This window comes from Podarcis tiliguerta (genome assembly GCF_965153285.1).
Source record: "Podarcis tiliguerta genome assembly, chromosome: 7".
NCBI classification, from domain to species: Eukaryota; Metazoa; Chordata; class Lepidosauria; order Squamata; family Lacertidae; genus Podarcis; species Podarcis tiliguerta.
In genome coordinates, this window is record NC_139540.1 from 1,657,371 (window position 1) to 1,672,238 (window position 14,868).

Genomic DNA, 14,868 nt, shown 5'->3' on the forward strand with positions numbered 1-14,868 from the left:
TGCAGGGCCCTGGTCTCATGAGGCAGAGCGTTCCACCAGGCCGGAGCCATTACTGAAAAGGCCCTGGCTCTGGTTGAAGCTAATCTAACTTCCTTAGGGCCCGGGACCTCTAGGGTGTTGCTATTTGTGGACCTTGAGGCTCTCCGTGGGGCAGACCGGGAGAGGGAACTACGATGGTGCCTGCTAGCTGCGAGACCTCAAAGTCCCCAAAGGCAGTAGTACTTAGAGAGGTGATGGACAATTTGGAGAGGGAGGTTAAAGGTCTAAGCAGTGCGATGCTTAGACCTGTTTGTATGTCTCTACACATTCAGCCCACCAGAACCTTTGTTAACTAACCTTATGCTAAAAGAGAACAGAGTTGCAATGGTCCAAGTTTTCCCTGCTGCCCTAACCTGACATGATCAGGTAACAGGTATGCGGCATTCATTGCTGCTCAGCTGTTTCTGGAAACCGGCATAAGAATTGTCCACTAACTAATTCTGCATTAGGTGAAGGAGGCATTTCCTAAATCTGCTGCCTGTCAGTTTCATTGGATAACCTCTATTTTGAATTGCGCGTGAGTGACAGAATGAAAGGGAACAACCCTTTCTATTTTGCAGAGAAGCCATTTTGGCAAGAAGGTGTAATAAAAATTAATAACATTCATAGTTCATAGTTTCAGCATCTCTGCATCAGAATCCTACACTTGTTCACTAGTCCATCCAAGTTCAGTAGGGCTTTTAAGAAGGTGGATATGTTCAGGTTTCTAACCTAGGTTCCCTTCTCCTTCTCTCCAAACAAAATGCCCCAACCTCTATAGCTTTCTCCCTTAGGAAAGGGGCTTTATGCCCTTGATAAATGCAGGCTGTGATTGTATGCACACTGATGTGGGAGTAATCTGAGCACAGTGGGACTTCTGAATAAACATGGATAAAAGTGGATTGGGTGATTGATTTGCAGCCCTGACTACCTGGCATACCTCTGCATGAAGACTTTGTTTATATAGCTCAACGCTGGCAATTGTTCCATTATCTCCCTGGGTGCAATCCAGTCCAGCCACAGCAAAGCGTACTGAGTTGCCACCAGCCTAGATGGCTATAAAAGAGGATTAGACAAATTTATGAGTGCCGTCAATGGCTACTAACCAGGATTCTTATTATTATTTATTAAATTTGTAGACCATACTTTGTCCATTGATCTCAGGGCAGTTCATAACGAAAATGCAATATAAAAACACAAAATAGAAATAAGAACACAGACATGGCTGGGTTCTGCCTCCACAGCTGGAGGCAGCGATGCTTCTGAATCTGGAAGCCACAGGACGAGAGGGCTCTTGAGCTTAGATCCTTCTTGAGGGTTTCTGATGGGCCGCTGTGAGAACAGGATATTGGGTGGGCCAGTGGCCTGGTCTTTTTTTTATTTTTTAAATAATATTTATTAAAAGTTTAATGGTTACAGAAAAAAGAAAAGGGAAAAAACAATAAAAAATTAACAAACAATACATCAAAAATAAAAAGAAAACAAAAAAACCCCAATACATCAACACAACAAGAAAAACAAAAACATTTAAAAACACATCCAATATTTCCATATCTTTACCTTTCATTTACTTGTTTCATCGACCTCCCTTTTTTGTATTCTAGTTCACTTAGCTATTTCAGCAAATCCTTTGCATCTTTCTCAATTTTTTGTTCTATAATTTATCTTAACACCATCATCTAACTTTAAATTTTCCACTTTGGCTTAATTCTTTTTGCTTAATTCTTCATAACCTTTCTGCTAAAACCCTGTAACTTCATTCCAGCATTCTTCTAACATTCATTAATTTTGCAGTATTTCTGTAGATATACTTTGAATTTTTCCCAATCTTCTTCCACCAACTCTTCTCCCTGGTCTCGGATTCTGCCAGTCATTTCCGCCAATTCCATGTAGTCCATCAGCTTCATCTGCCATTCTTCCTGGGTGGGTAGATCTTGTGTCTTCCAATACTTTGCAATAAGTATTCTTGCTGCTGTTGTGGCATATATAAATAAAGTTCTGTCCTTCTTTGGCACAAATTGGCCTGGTCTTCACTGGTCCAGTGAAGATGAGGTTCAGAAACAGTCTCAAATCTCCCTTCTCTGAATCTCACACCATAGCCTTAAGTCACGCTGTCTGACCTCCTTGTCCTAAGCCTTGCAACACAATCAATAGGAAGCACTTTTTTGCAGTTGATGGCCCTGCGCAGCTTCCACGAGGACTGTCTACTTTTTGTTGGAGGCGAGCTCATCAGGACGTGTGGCATCTCTCGCCCTCTCCCTACCGAATGCACTAAATTCAGATCCCAAGTGTGGGCAGCCAAAGGGCTTCGGTTGCTGTCACTGAGCATGCCCCGTTGCGCTTGCTCAGCAGTGCTTGATAGAAGAAACTGACCACTCTGTCTCCACGGGGTGCCTACGCTTAAGCAGGACTACATATCCCAGCATGCCCCTAAGAGGCTTCCAACTGCAAAAGGGCAGCAGAATAAGGCAGCAGCAGGGCAGCTGTCCCTGTAGAGCAGACTAGACCTGGATCTGCCTTTGCTACTCATCCAACTCAACCTTTAGCAAAGTTAATAAAGGGGGAGGGTGTTTTCCCAGCTGTGCTCCATCTCTCTTCCCACTGCCTGCTGGAATTCCAAGGAAGGCGGATCCATCCCTGGCTGTGCACAGAACCTTGTTCCAGCTTCATGCCGACTCTGCGAGGTAGACCAGACTGGGAAACAGACCGGCTGCTCACCAGTCCCGTCCCTCCCCGGTGCTTTCTGGTTGGGTGGGGATGATGATGATGATGATGATGATGATAATAATAATAATAATAATAATAATTTATTTGTACCCCGCCCATCTGGGGTGTAGGCTCCTATGATGTGTAATGAGCCCCGCCTGCTAGCCTGTTCCCCAAAATATCACTGGTTTGCTCATTTCTATATATATATAGGATGCCTACATTCTGCGCGTGCAAATGGCTTTAGGTCCATAAATAACCGTATAGCACAGGCGAACTCGGCCCTCCAGATGTTTTGGGACTACAACCCCCATCATCCCTAGCTAACAGGACCAGTGGTCAGGGATGATGGGAACTGTAGTCCCAATACATCTGGAGGGCTGAGTTTGGGGGTGCCTAGTATAGCATCTATTCAAAACAGCAACACCCTCATTAAAAGGCCTTCTTTATGGTCCGGCTCTCACTTCCCTACATCACTACTGGGAAAGACCCCTGGCTTAGGGCCTCATCCAACCTCGATCCGGTTCGTCACCAGCAAACCTCCTCCCCTTCTGGGAAATCAGGCCGGAGTCCCTCCGGAGCGAGAGGCGTCCGAGGAGCAGCCCGGGGGGGCGGAGCCAGCAGCAGCAGCTGAGCTGGCCCCGCCTCTTGGGGCGGGGCCACGAAGAGGAAGAAGCGGCGCGCGGTTGGGCGGCGCTCAGCCAATGGGAGCGCGCTAGGGCTCGGCCAATCAGGGGAGCCCTCTGGGCGAGCGGGAGTTTGGCGCGGAAGGGAAGAGAGAGACGAGGCGGCGGCGGCGGCGGCCATGGGGGGCGCGCGGGACCGAGAAATCCGCCGTGAGTGGGGAGGGGGGTGCGGGGGGGGGGTCTTCGCTCCCTCATAAAATATTCGGGCCCCCCCCCAGGGTGATGGGCATGGGGGTGCGCCACGTCATGTGGTCCATTATGCGGGGCGGAGCTTAACTGAGGGAACCCCCCCCCATTTTATTCAAGTTGGCCCCCCTGCCTGGAGGGGTTGGGGGAGAGGAGGAGTTACCTGAAGGGGGGAGGAGGTCTTCTCCCCCCCTCATAAAATACCAGAGACCCTGCAGTTGATGGGAATGGGGGGGGGTGCGCCACGTCATGTGATCGATTATGTGTGGGGGGGCTTAACTGGGGAAACCCCCCATTTTAGTTACGTTTATTCACCTCTGCTGGTAGGGGTTGGGAGGGAGTTACCTGAAGGGGGAGGGGCCAACTCAGGGGGCCTTCCCCCCCCGTCATAAAATATTCGAGACCCCCCCCAGTTGATGGGCATGGGGGTGCGCCCTGTCATGTGATCAATTATGCAGGGCAGGGCTTAACAGGAACCCCCCCCCCACTGCCTGAAGGGGTTGGGGGAGGGAGAGAGTTGCCTAGAGGGGGAGGGGCCAACTCAGGGGGGCCTTCGCCCCCCCAATAAAATATTCAGGGACACCCCCCAAGTTTATGGGCATTTCCATTTAAGTCGGGGGGGGGGGCACCGCGTCATGCGATTATGTGGGGCGGGGTTTAACTAGAACCCCCCCCCATTTTATTCAAGTTGGCACCCCTGCCTGGAGGGTTGAAGGAGGGAGAGTGATACCTGGGGGGGAGGGGAGGGTTGGGTTACCTGCGGGGGGGGGGAGAAGTGGGAGCTTGCCTAATATATTTAACTCATTTTTAAGTCAGGGAGTCTGCCTTAGCCCCCCCCCCCCTTCACCACCATCACAGGGGGTAAACCAGGCATGGGCAAACTCATCGCTCCAGATATTTTGGGACTACAGTTCCCATCATCCTTGACCACTGGTCCTGTTAGCTAGGCATCATGGGAGTCGTAGTCCCAAAACATCTGGAGGGCCGAGCTTGCCTATGCCTAGGGTAAACCAAGGGTTTATCTGTTGTTGTTGTTGTTGTTGTTGTTGTATAGTTGTTTAGTCTTGTCCGCCTCTTCGTGACCCCCTGGACCAGAGCACGCCAGGCCCTCCTGTCTTCCACTGCCTCCCGCAGTTTGGTCAAACTCATGCTTGTCACTTTGAGAACACTGTCTAACCATCTCGTCCTCCGTTGTCCCCTTCTCCTTGTGCCCTCCATCTTTCCCAACATCAGGGTCTTTTCCAGGGAGTCTTCTCTTCTCATGAAGTCTTGGAGCCTCAGCTTCAGGATCTGTCCTTCCAGTGGGCACTCAGGGCTGATTTCCTTCAGAATGGAGAGGTTGGATCTTCTTGCAGTCCATGGGACTCTCAAGAGTAATAGTAATAGTCATTATAAATAACACAGTAAATATCCATCTTTTCTAACCGGACGAGACTAATGGGTCTTCTGCTGCTACTGTCCTTCAGAGCTCCAGAAGGACAAGGAGAAAGCCCAGCGGAAGGGGGACCTGAAGGAGGAAGCAGCCCTCTGTAACCAGCTGGGAGGGATCTTGGCTCGTCATGGTGAGTGTCCTGTAATTATTATTATTATTATTATTATTATTATTATTTATTTATACCCCAGCTTACCCAGAGAAAGCCGGGTTCAGGGCGGCTAACACCAATAAAATCACAGTAAAAACATACTAGGGGAAAAAGGGGGGGGGCAATTTAAAATACAGGTTAAAATGCAATTTAAAATGCAGCCTCATTTTAATAGTAGCCCATAGATCGAAACTGTAAAGGGAGGGAAACATAAGGCTCAGACTGAGTCCAAACCAAAGGCCAGGCAGAACAGCTCTGTCTTGCAGGCCCTGCGGAAAGATGTCAAGTCCCGCAGGGCCCTGCTCTCTTGTGACAGAGCGTTCCACCAAGTCGGGCCCAGTACTGAAAAGGCCCTGGCCCTAGTTGGGACCAACTTAACCATCTTGTGACTTGGCACCTCCAGAATGTTGTCATTTGTGGACCTTAAGGTCCTACGCGGGGCATACTGGGAGAGGTGGTCCTGTAGGTACATGGGTCCTAGGCTTCCAGATCCAGGTGACTTTGAAATAGCTTTAAACGGCTACTTTAAGTAGGTGGGGGTCCCTTAACCTGCTCAGTTGAGGCGCAGAAGACTCCGCGCTCAGTTGAGCAAGCCCCCAAGCTGCTCTGGCGCATCTAGGGGAGAAAAGCACTGGTGAAATGCGTTTTTCTCCCTCCACTCCCTTCGTGCAATAGCATGCTCATGGCACTTGCTTTGCCTGCCCTCTAAGGCCCACCGCTGACCCTTCTGTCCTGGCAGGGCGCTTTGAGGAGGCGTTGGAGGAGCACCGGCAGGAGCTGCGTCTCTTGGAGAGTGTTGACGATGCCATCGGCTCTGCTGTGGCCCACCGGAAAATTGGGGAGTGCCTGGCTGAGCTGGAGAGTTATGAAGCTGCACTGAAGGTGCGAGGGCTGGAGGAGGCGGGAGTCCGGAGGGTAGAAGCTCTTTCCAGAGATCGCGGCTTTAAGCCGCCCGGTTTTGACAAATAAAATCACTTAAAGTGGTGCTTACTTCAAGAACTGCTTTGAAACTGTTATTTATAATCAAACTGTGCCAAAGATTTTTCAAGTTACAGGTAAGTAGCCGTGTTGGTCTGCCGTAGTCGAAACAAGCAAACAAACAAAAAATCCTTCCAGTAGCATCTTAGAGACCAACTAAGTTTGTTATTGGTATGAGCTTTTGTTTGTTTTTTTAAAAGATTTTTTAGTTCAACAAAGTATCCTAAATTTGAAGTCCTGTTGATCACAGTGACGCTTTACAGTGGTACCTTGGGATGCGAACAGGAACCGTTCTGGAGCCCCATGCGCATCCAGAAGCAAACGTAACTAGCGACGGCATGTCTGCGCATGTACGCATCGCTTTTCGCCGCTTCTGCGCATGCGCGCGAGCGTATACACGAGCGGCGAAACCCAGAAGTAATGCGCTCCGTTACTTCCGGGTTGCCGCGGAGCGCAACTTGAACGCACTCAACATGAAGCATATCCAACCCGAGGTATGACTGTACAGTCATACCTCGGGTTACAGACGCTTCAGGTTGCATTTTTTCGGGTTACGGACCGCTGAAACCTGGAAGTACCAGAAAGCGTTACTTCCAGGTTTCGGCGGTTGCGCATGCGCAGAAGCGCTAAATTGCATTTTGAGCTTGTGCAGAAGTGCCGAATCGCAACCCACACGTGTGCAGACGTGCTGCTGCGGGTTGCAAACGCTGTGGGTTGCGAACGTGCATCCCGCACGGATCAGGTTCGCAACCCGAGTGTCCACTGTAGATCCGAACAAAGGACACAAATCATATAAACTTATGTACGTACTTTGTGTTTTTATACTGTGTTTTTATATTGTGAACTACCCTGAGATTTACAGGTGAAGTTCAGTTTTAAAAATTAAAGCCCCAAATGATTTTGCTCCACAGTCACAAGACGTCTCACCTGTATTTCACCACAGGGACCTTGCTATTGATAAGCCATAAACTATTGCAACAGTAAATCAATCCCTTTGCTGCGTTCCTTTGAGCTTCTTGCTTCCTGGATGCAGGATAGAGAGGAATGCATGAGTGTGTGTAACAATTAAGCTACAGTACAAAGGTAACATGAGCATGAATGACTCCATCCACTTTGGCCTCTGGCCCTGCCCACCTAGCACGTGGCCCCCAGAAGGTTGTCTAGAAGGGAATGTGGCCCTTTGCTGCTTTGGAGGTGGGGGCCTGGACCAGGGGACGGAAAAGCAGAATTCTGAGGCCCTTCCAGTTCTCTCGTGGGACTGGGGATGGATGCTGCCGGGGGACCTGGCCTTGACCCTCCCCTCTGTCTTCCTCTCTCCAGCACCAGCGCCGCCACCTGGATCTGGCCCGCTCCCTCTGCAACCCCATTGAGCAGCAGAGGGCCTGGGCCACCATTGGCCGCACGTACATGTTCATGGCGGAAAGTGACCCCTCAAGCGAGGCCCTGCAGGAGGCGGAGGCGGCCTTCATGAAGAGCCTGCAGGTGTTGGAGGAGCAGCTGGAAGGTACCTCTGGCGGAGGCGGGAAGGGAGCCGAGAGGGAGCCGCAGCCAGGAGCCTGGTCCTGAGACGCTCTCTGCTGAGAATTCGGGCCTTGACATTGCCTTGGCGGATGCTGAAACAGCATATTCTGTTTTCTTTTTTTTATAATATTTTATTAAGATTTTCACAAAATAACAGAAAAAACAAACAAAAAGAAAAAAAATACAAAAGATAAAAACAATTACGAACAATTCCATCTTTCAGAACATATCTTACATTTGCTTGTTTCTCGGACTTCCCCACACCTCCCCCCTTTGCAGTGGCGTAGCGTGGGGGGTGCAGGGGGGGCTGGCCGCACCGGGCGCAACATCTGGGGGTTAGGGTTAGGGGGCGCAAATCCACGGGTTAGGGGGCGCAAATTACTTGCCTTGCCCCGGGTGCTGGCAACCCATGCTACGCCACTGCCCCTTTGTATTCCAATTCGATTGTTTGTTCAGCAAATCCTTTCCCTCTTTACCTATCTTAGTTTTGATCTTAATATATTTTAACTTTACCTTTCCATCCGTTAACATTCCACTTCTACATATTCTTTCAAACATTATTGCTAAAAACCCCTTAACCTCAATCCAACGTCATTCTATCATTCATTAATTTTGCAGTGTTTCTGTAGGTAATCTTTAAATTTCTTCCAATCTTCTTCCACCAACTCTTCTCCCTGGTCTCGGATTCTGCCAGTCATTTCTGCTAATTCCATATAGTCCATCATCTTCATCTGCCACGAAACAGCATATTCTGTGAGCTGAATGGAGGGCCACCCTCTTGGCCCCTGGGAGGAGGATTGTGTGCGGGTTGCAACCTGCAGGGGGTAACGGCAGGCTGCGTCCTTCTCACAGGGGAAGTGCCACAGCGGGAGGCCAGCGAGATGAGGGCGCGACTCTACCTGAACCTGGGCTTGGTCTACGACAGCCTGAAGAACCCGGCCAAGCATGCCTACTACATCAAAAAGAGCATCTACATCTCTGAGTAAGGGCTGGGCTGGGCCCTGTGGGGCTCTAGGGCTCTCCCCCTCCCCCTGACCTTTATGTAGGGTCCTGTCATGCGGTCGTTTTGCAGAGACATGCAACATGTAGCTAAACTACGGAACTTTTGCAGTATGGATTGGATGGCTTTAAAAGCAGTTAGTTGCTCCTTTACCTTTCTCGCCCTGATCTGGCCACTGTGATCCACGCGACGGTCACCTCCAGGCTTGATTATTGTAACTCGCTCTACACGGGGCTGCCCTTGAAGCTGACTCAGAAACTCCAGCGGTGCAGAATGCCGCGGTGAGGCTCCTTACAGGGTCCTTGCCGCAGGATTACATTCACCCAGTGCTTTACCAACTGCACTGGCTCCCAGTGGAGTACAGGGTCAGGTTTAAGGTGCTGGTTTTGACCTTTAAAGCCCTATGCAGCCTAGGACCCTCCTACCTACGGGACTGCCTCTCCTGGTATGCCTCGTGGAGGACCTTAAGGTCCACAAATAACAACACTTTGGAGGTCCCGAGCCTCAAGGAGGTTAGATTGGTTTCAACTTAGTGGAACGCTGGGTCACAAAAACTAGGGCCGTGTGGGACTTGACATCTTTCTGCAGGGCCTGCAAGACAGAGCTGTTCTGCCTGGCCTTTGGTTTGGACTCGGTCTGAGCCTTATGTTTCCCTCCCCTTATGGTTTTGATCTATGGGCTGCTTTTAAAATGAGGCTGCATTTTAAATTGCATTTTAACCTGCATTTTAAATTGTTGGTTTTTTTCCCTCTCCCTCTCTTTTTCCCGTATTATGTTTTTACTGTGATTTTATTTTATTGGTAGCGGCCCTGAGCCCAGCTCTGGCCGAGGAAAGTGGGGTATAAATAAAATTTGTTGTTATTATAATTATTATTATTAAAAGAGGAATGGGCAAATTTATGGAGGAGAGAATTACCGTATTTTTCGTCCTATAGGGCGTACCTATTGAGGGGGGGAGAAAAAAATCCCCCCCCCCCCCGATCCCCATGATGGATGGATCCCGCTAGCTGTCCTGGCTTCGTTTTCAGCCTCGGGGCTGGGGGTCTGGGAGCGAAGGCGAGGTTGCGCAACCTCGCCATTGCTCCCGAAGCTTGCAGGGCTGGGGGGTGGGGGAAGCCCGAGGTTCCCCAGCCCCCAGAACAGGCTGCTATCCGCAAGCCTTGGGAGCCCGGCGGGAACTCCCACGGGCTCTCCAGTCGTCCGGATATCTGCCCAAAGCCCCAGGCGCGCCCCGCTGCGCTCCCCGGGTTTCGGGCTGCAGGCTGCTGTCTGCAAGCCTTGGGAGTCCTAGCTAAGAGGAGTGGAACTGATCGGCTGCACACTGGTAACCTTCCACCCGCCCCTGTCGGCAGATGTGCTGTGCCTTCGCTATCTCCCCCCTATCATGTGACCGTGCTGCCTGGGGCTGATGGGAGCTGTAGTCCAAAGCAGCTGTCGGGCAGCTGTCAAAGGCTTCCTCTCTCCTCCCCTAGGCAGACTCAGCTGCACGAAGACCTCTACCGGGCATACTTCAACCTGGGCAACATCCACCTGCGGGAAGGGGAGCACTCGAAGGCCATGCGCTGCCTGGAGAGGGCGCGGGAATGCGCCTGCAAGATGAAGGAGAAGTACATGGAGAGCGAGTGTTGTGCGAGCATCGCTCAGGTGAGGGGGGCAGAGGTGGGGCTGGCGCCTTTCCAGCTCCTCTGGCCTGGGGACGGGGACTGCGGTGGCCTGGATGGGGGTGCGTGTGATGCCTGGGGAGGCGGCTGTGTGCAGCTTCTGTGCGTGAGATGCTCCGACCTGGTTGAATCGCATCAGATCCATTCTCCAAAGATGGTTCCCATTGGGCTTCCGGTTTGTCTGCAAAGGGAAACAGTGATGCGGTGCGAGTCGTCCGTCTTAAAGATGACCATTGTTGTTGTTGTTGTTTAGTCGTTCAGTCGTGTCCGCCTCTTTGTGACCCCCTGGACCAGAGCACGCCAGGCACTCCTGTCTTCCACTGCCACCTGCAGTTTGGTCAGACTCATGTTTGTAGCTTTGAGAACACTGTCCAGCCATCTCGTCCTCTGTCGTCCCCTTCTCCTTGTGCCCTCCATCTTTCCCAACATCAGGGTCTTTTCCAGGGAGTCTTCTCTTCTCATGAGGTGGCCAAAGTCTTGGAGCCTCAGCTTCAGGATCTGTCCTTCCAGTGAGCACTCAGGGCTGATTTCCTTAAGAATGGATGTGTTTGATCTTCTTGCAGTCCATGGGACTCTCAAGAGTCTCCTCCAGCACCATAATTCAAAAGCGTCAATTCTTCAGCGATCAGCCTTCTTTATGGTCCAGCTCTCACTTCCAAGATGACCATTACCGGGGGTTTTGAGTGGTGGGGGTGAGTTAGACAGGGTTCTGTGTGTGAGATGCTCTTACCTGGTTGAATCGCATCAGGTCCATTCTCCAAAGGTGGTTCCCATTAATTCTTGTGTTAGTGGGATGAGGTGTCCCCAGTCTGCACCTGACACCTTTTTGGAGTAGAGCTATGCCCTCAATCTCTTCTGTCTTGCAAGCACAGAATCTCCTCCTCAACCTCTTCTCTCCTCCACCTTCTAACGTGGGTTGGGAATTATTGGTGCAGAAGCCACATGGCTAATTGTCTTCCATTTTATTTTTTTTATTATGAATTGAATTTACTGTATTTTTCGCTCGATAACATGCACCCGACCATAACACGCATGTAGTTTTTAGAGGAGGAAAACAAGAAAAAAAATATTCTAAACGAAACAGTGGATGTATGATTTTTGTGGTTCATGCTGTGGCCACAGACATGTGATCTGACTGTGAGTTTGGAGTAGCCCAATGCAAAAATCCTGAGGATCCGTGTGGATCCATGTTTGTAACCACGTTTTTGCACCACTGCAGCCCCACGAAACAATGGATGCGTGATTTTTTTGGTGCAAACTGTAGCCATGGACATGCTATGTGATCTGATGGTGAATTTGGGGTGACCCAGTGCAAAACTCCTGAGGATCCATGTGGATCTGTGCTTTGTAACCACGTTTTAAGTGGGGAGGGAAGGAGAAGCACTCAAGGGACAAGAAGCACGTGTGGAGCAGGCTCTGCTTCTCTCCCTCCTCCCCCCCCACCTTAGCGAGCTGAAAATCTTTCCTGCTATTTCCAGCAAAGCGGGAGAAGAGCCGCTGAGTGGGGATGAGAGAGGTACAAGAGAGCCTGCTTGCTTTAAAGGAGCCAACCGGACAGGAGCCGCTTACAGTCGTGTAAGCGGCTCCTCTCCCCTCCCGCTTTGCTCCTTTAAAGAAGCAGGCACTCTGTCCTTCTCTCCTCCCCATTCAGCGGCTCTTCTCCCACTGGAAACCACGGAGGAGGGAAGCATTCGCTCCGTAACACGCACAGACATTTCCCCTTACTTTCTAGGAGGAAAAAAACGCGTGCTATGGAGCAAAAACTACGGTAACAAACTACGTTAAAGTAACCTATTAACTTTATGTACTGAGGATGCCCTGTGAAGCAACTGGCCTGTGTTTCAGAATGCTTATATGTGCCTGTCAGGTGTAGAAAATGAACAGCAGAGAAAATGGCCAGAGATGCAGAGGCTTGTGGGATTTGATCAGAAATTATTGTCAATGAATCAAAACCAGTCAACGCAATGATTTCATCGCGGACACAATGGCTTGATGCGTATTTTATAATTCCTCATAGTAATCCCACCTGATCGCTACACTCCTGGGTGACCTCTCTCAAGAGGGAGCTCAGCCGCCCCCAGCAGCTTCCCCGCTTGACCCTCCGTCTTCCCCCACAGGTGCTGCTGAGCCTCGGGGACTTTGTGGCAGCCAAGCGCTCCCTGAAGAAAGCCTATCGCCTGGGCTCCCAGCAGCCGCCGCAGCGGGAGAGCGTTTGCCGCAGCCTGCGCTACGGTGAGTGGCGACGCCGCTCCCTTGGGGCTTCCCCTGGGCCCAGGCACCAGGGCACACGTGACCTCACAGCCCGTGGCTCTCTCTTTCTCTCTGGCAGCCACAAAGGTGAGCCGCCTGCAGCAGGAGCTGGAAGAAGCAGAGGCCGCCGGCAGCCTGCGAGAAGCCCTAGCGCTTTGCGAGCAGCTAGGCGACCTGTTCTCCAAGGCGGGAGATTATCACCGGTCTCTGGAAGCCTACGAGAAGCAGGTGAGGCACCTCCTGGGGCTAAGGGGGGCCTTGGGGTGAGGACCTGGAGGAGGAGGAAGAAGAAGAAGAAGAGTTTGGATTTGATATCCCGCCTTTCACTCCCTTTAAGCGGCTAACATTCTCCTTTCCCTTCCTCCCCCACAACAAACACTCTGTGAGGTGAGTGGGGCTGAGAGACTTCAGAGAAGTGTGTCTGGCCCAAGGTCACCCAGCAGCTGCATGTGGAGGAGCGGGGAAGTGAACCCGGTTCCCCAGATTACGAGTCCACCGCTCTTAACCACTACACCACACTGGCTGGAGGGGTTGTAGAGCTGCCAGCTGGACGGACTTGGCATTTGAGGGCTCCCAGAGCTCTGGCACAGGCTTGCGCTAATAATAATAATAATAATAATAATAATAATAATAATAATAATAAATTATTTCTACCCCGCCCATCTGGCTGAGTTTTCCCAGCTACTCTGGGCAGCTTCCAATCAAATGTTAAAAACAATACAGCATTAAATATTAAAAACTTCCCTAAACAGGGCTGCCTTCAGATGCCTTCTAAAAGTCAGATAGCTGTTTATTTCCTTGACATCTGATGGGAGGGCGCCACCACCGAGAAGGCCCTCTGCCTGGTTCCCTGTAACCTCACTTCTCTCAGTGAGGGAACCGCCAGAAGGCCCTCGGCGCTGGACCTCAGTGTCTGGGCTGAACGATGCGGGTGGAGACGCTCCTTCAGGTCTACAGGACCGAGGCTGTTTAGGGCTTTCAAGGTCAGTGATGGGCTGTGGGGTGCCCTGGGCCTCTTTACCACGGCAGTTTGGGTTTCTCTGTTTCCTTCCCAGCTGTGCCACGCTCGGTCTCTGAAGCGCCCAGACCAAGAGCTGGCTGTCATCCACGTTTCCTTGGCCGCCACGTTTGGAGACCTGAAGGACCATGCCCAGGCCATAAAGCACTACCAGGCCGAACTGGCCCTGCGGAAGGGGAACCCCATGGAGGTAAGGGCGGCAGGCTAGGAGCAGGGCGAGGATGGGGCCAAGCGAGGCTCTTCACTACTTGGATGCCAAACAAACATTCCCTGCTCCTCATCCATGCCGGCTGGGCATTGTAGGAACAGCTGTTTAGAAATTGGCGTCTGAATTTTTGACTTTCGTTTTTCCTCTTCCCTCCTTGTCCCTTTCTCCTTGCGTGTCGTGCGATTTTTGTTTTTTTAAAAGTGTTTGTAAGGCTGTGGATAGGGGCTAATTTGTTTTGATGGTGTGTAAGCTGCTCTGAGGGACACAGGTGGCGCTGTGGGTTAAACCACAGAGCCTAGGACTTGCCGATCAGAAGGTTGGCAGTTTGAATCCCCACGATGGGGTGAGCTCCCGTTGCTCGTTCCCTGCTCCTGCCAACCTAGCAGTTTAAAAGCACATCAAAGTGCAAGTAGATCAATAGGTACCATTCCGGCGGGAAGGTAAATGGCATTTCCGTGCGCTGATCTGGTTCCCCAGAAGCAGCTTAGTCCTGCTGGCCACATGACCCGGAAGCTGTACGCCGGCTCCCTCGGACAGTAAAACGAGATGAGCGCCACAACCCCAGAGTTGGTCACGACTGGACCTAATGGTCAGGGGTCCCTTTACCTTTAAGCTGCTCTGGGAGCCGTTTTGGCTGAAGAGCGGGGTACAAATGCTCCAAAATAAATAGATAAACATGCTGAACTGGTGGGCAGATAAGCCGGACGGCTCCTGGACCTCATCTTGCTCTTTCCATGGCCAGGAGGGGAAGACATGGCTGAACATCGCTCTCTCCAAGGAGGAGGCCAAAGAGAGCTATGAAGAGCTGCAGAGATGTTTCCAGACGGCTCTCTCCTACTCAGAGGAGGCCTGCGACGCCAAGCTGCAGGTGAGGCCGGCAGTGGGGTTTGGATGACGCCACAAGACTAAAGGTATCAGTGTGGATGCTTCATAGTATTCATACACCGAGTTGTAATGGCATCCATGCAACAACTATCTGATAAACCAGTAGTTTATTGTATCCTGCAACATGGCAAGGACAATTTTGCCACGCATCCCCATCCAATCAGAAAC

General features: G+C 51.1%; 1 protein-coding gene across 2 annotated transcripts in view; it reads left to right on the top strand.

Annotated features, from left to right (window-relative positions):
- Positions 1 to 3,451: 3,451 nt before the first annotated feature.
- The window catches only part of TONSL (tonsoku like, DNA repair protein), a 37,196-nt gene continuing 25,779 nt past the window's right edge, over positions 3,452 to 14,868 (top strand). For both annotated transcript variants that reach the window (XR_014513220.1, XM_083449001.1), the window contains exons 1-10: positions 3,452 to 3,560; positions 5,063 to 5,158; positions 5,919 to 6,061; positions 7,478 to 7,661; positions 8,531 to 8,660; positions 10,151 to 10,322; positions 12,457 to 12,571; positions 12,669 to 12,817; positions 13,645 to 13,797; positions 14,558 to 14,683. Coding sequence is in view for 1 of the 2 variants with exons in the window: in XM_083449001.1 (XP_083305127.1) it covers positions 3,530 to 3,560; positions 5,063 to 5,158; positions 5,919 to 6,061; positions 7,478 to 7,661; positions 8,531 to 8,660; positions 10,151 to 10,322; positions 12,457 to 12,571; positions 12,669 to 12,817; positions 13,645 to 13,797; positions 14,558 to 14,683 (1,299 nt within the window). In the remaining variant the exon portion in view is untranslated. The remainder of the gene's footprint in view (positions 3,561 to 5,062; positions 5,159 to 5,918; positions 6,062 to 7,477; positions 7,662 to 8,530; positions 8,661 to 10,150; positions 10,323 to 12,456; positions 12,572 to 12,668; positions 12,818 to 13,644; positions 13,798 to 14,557; positions 14,684 to 14,868) is intronic.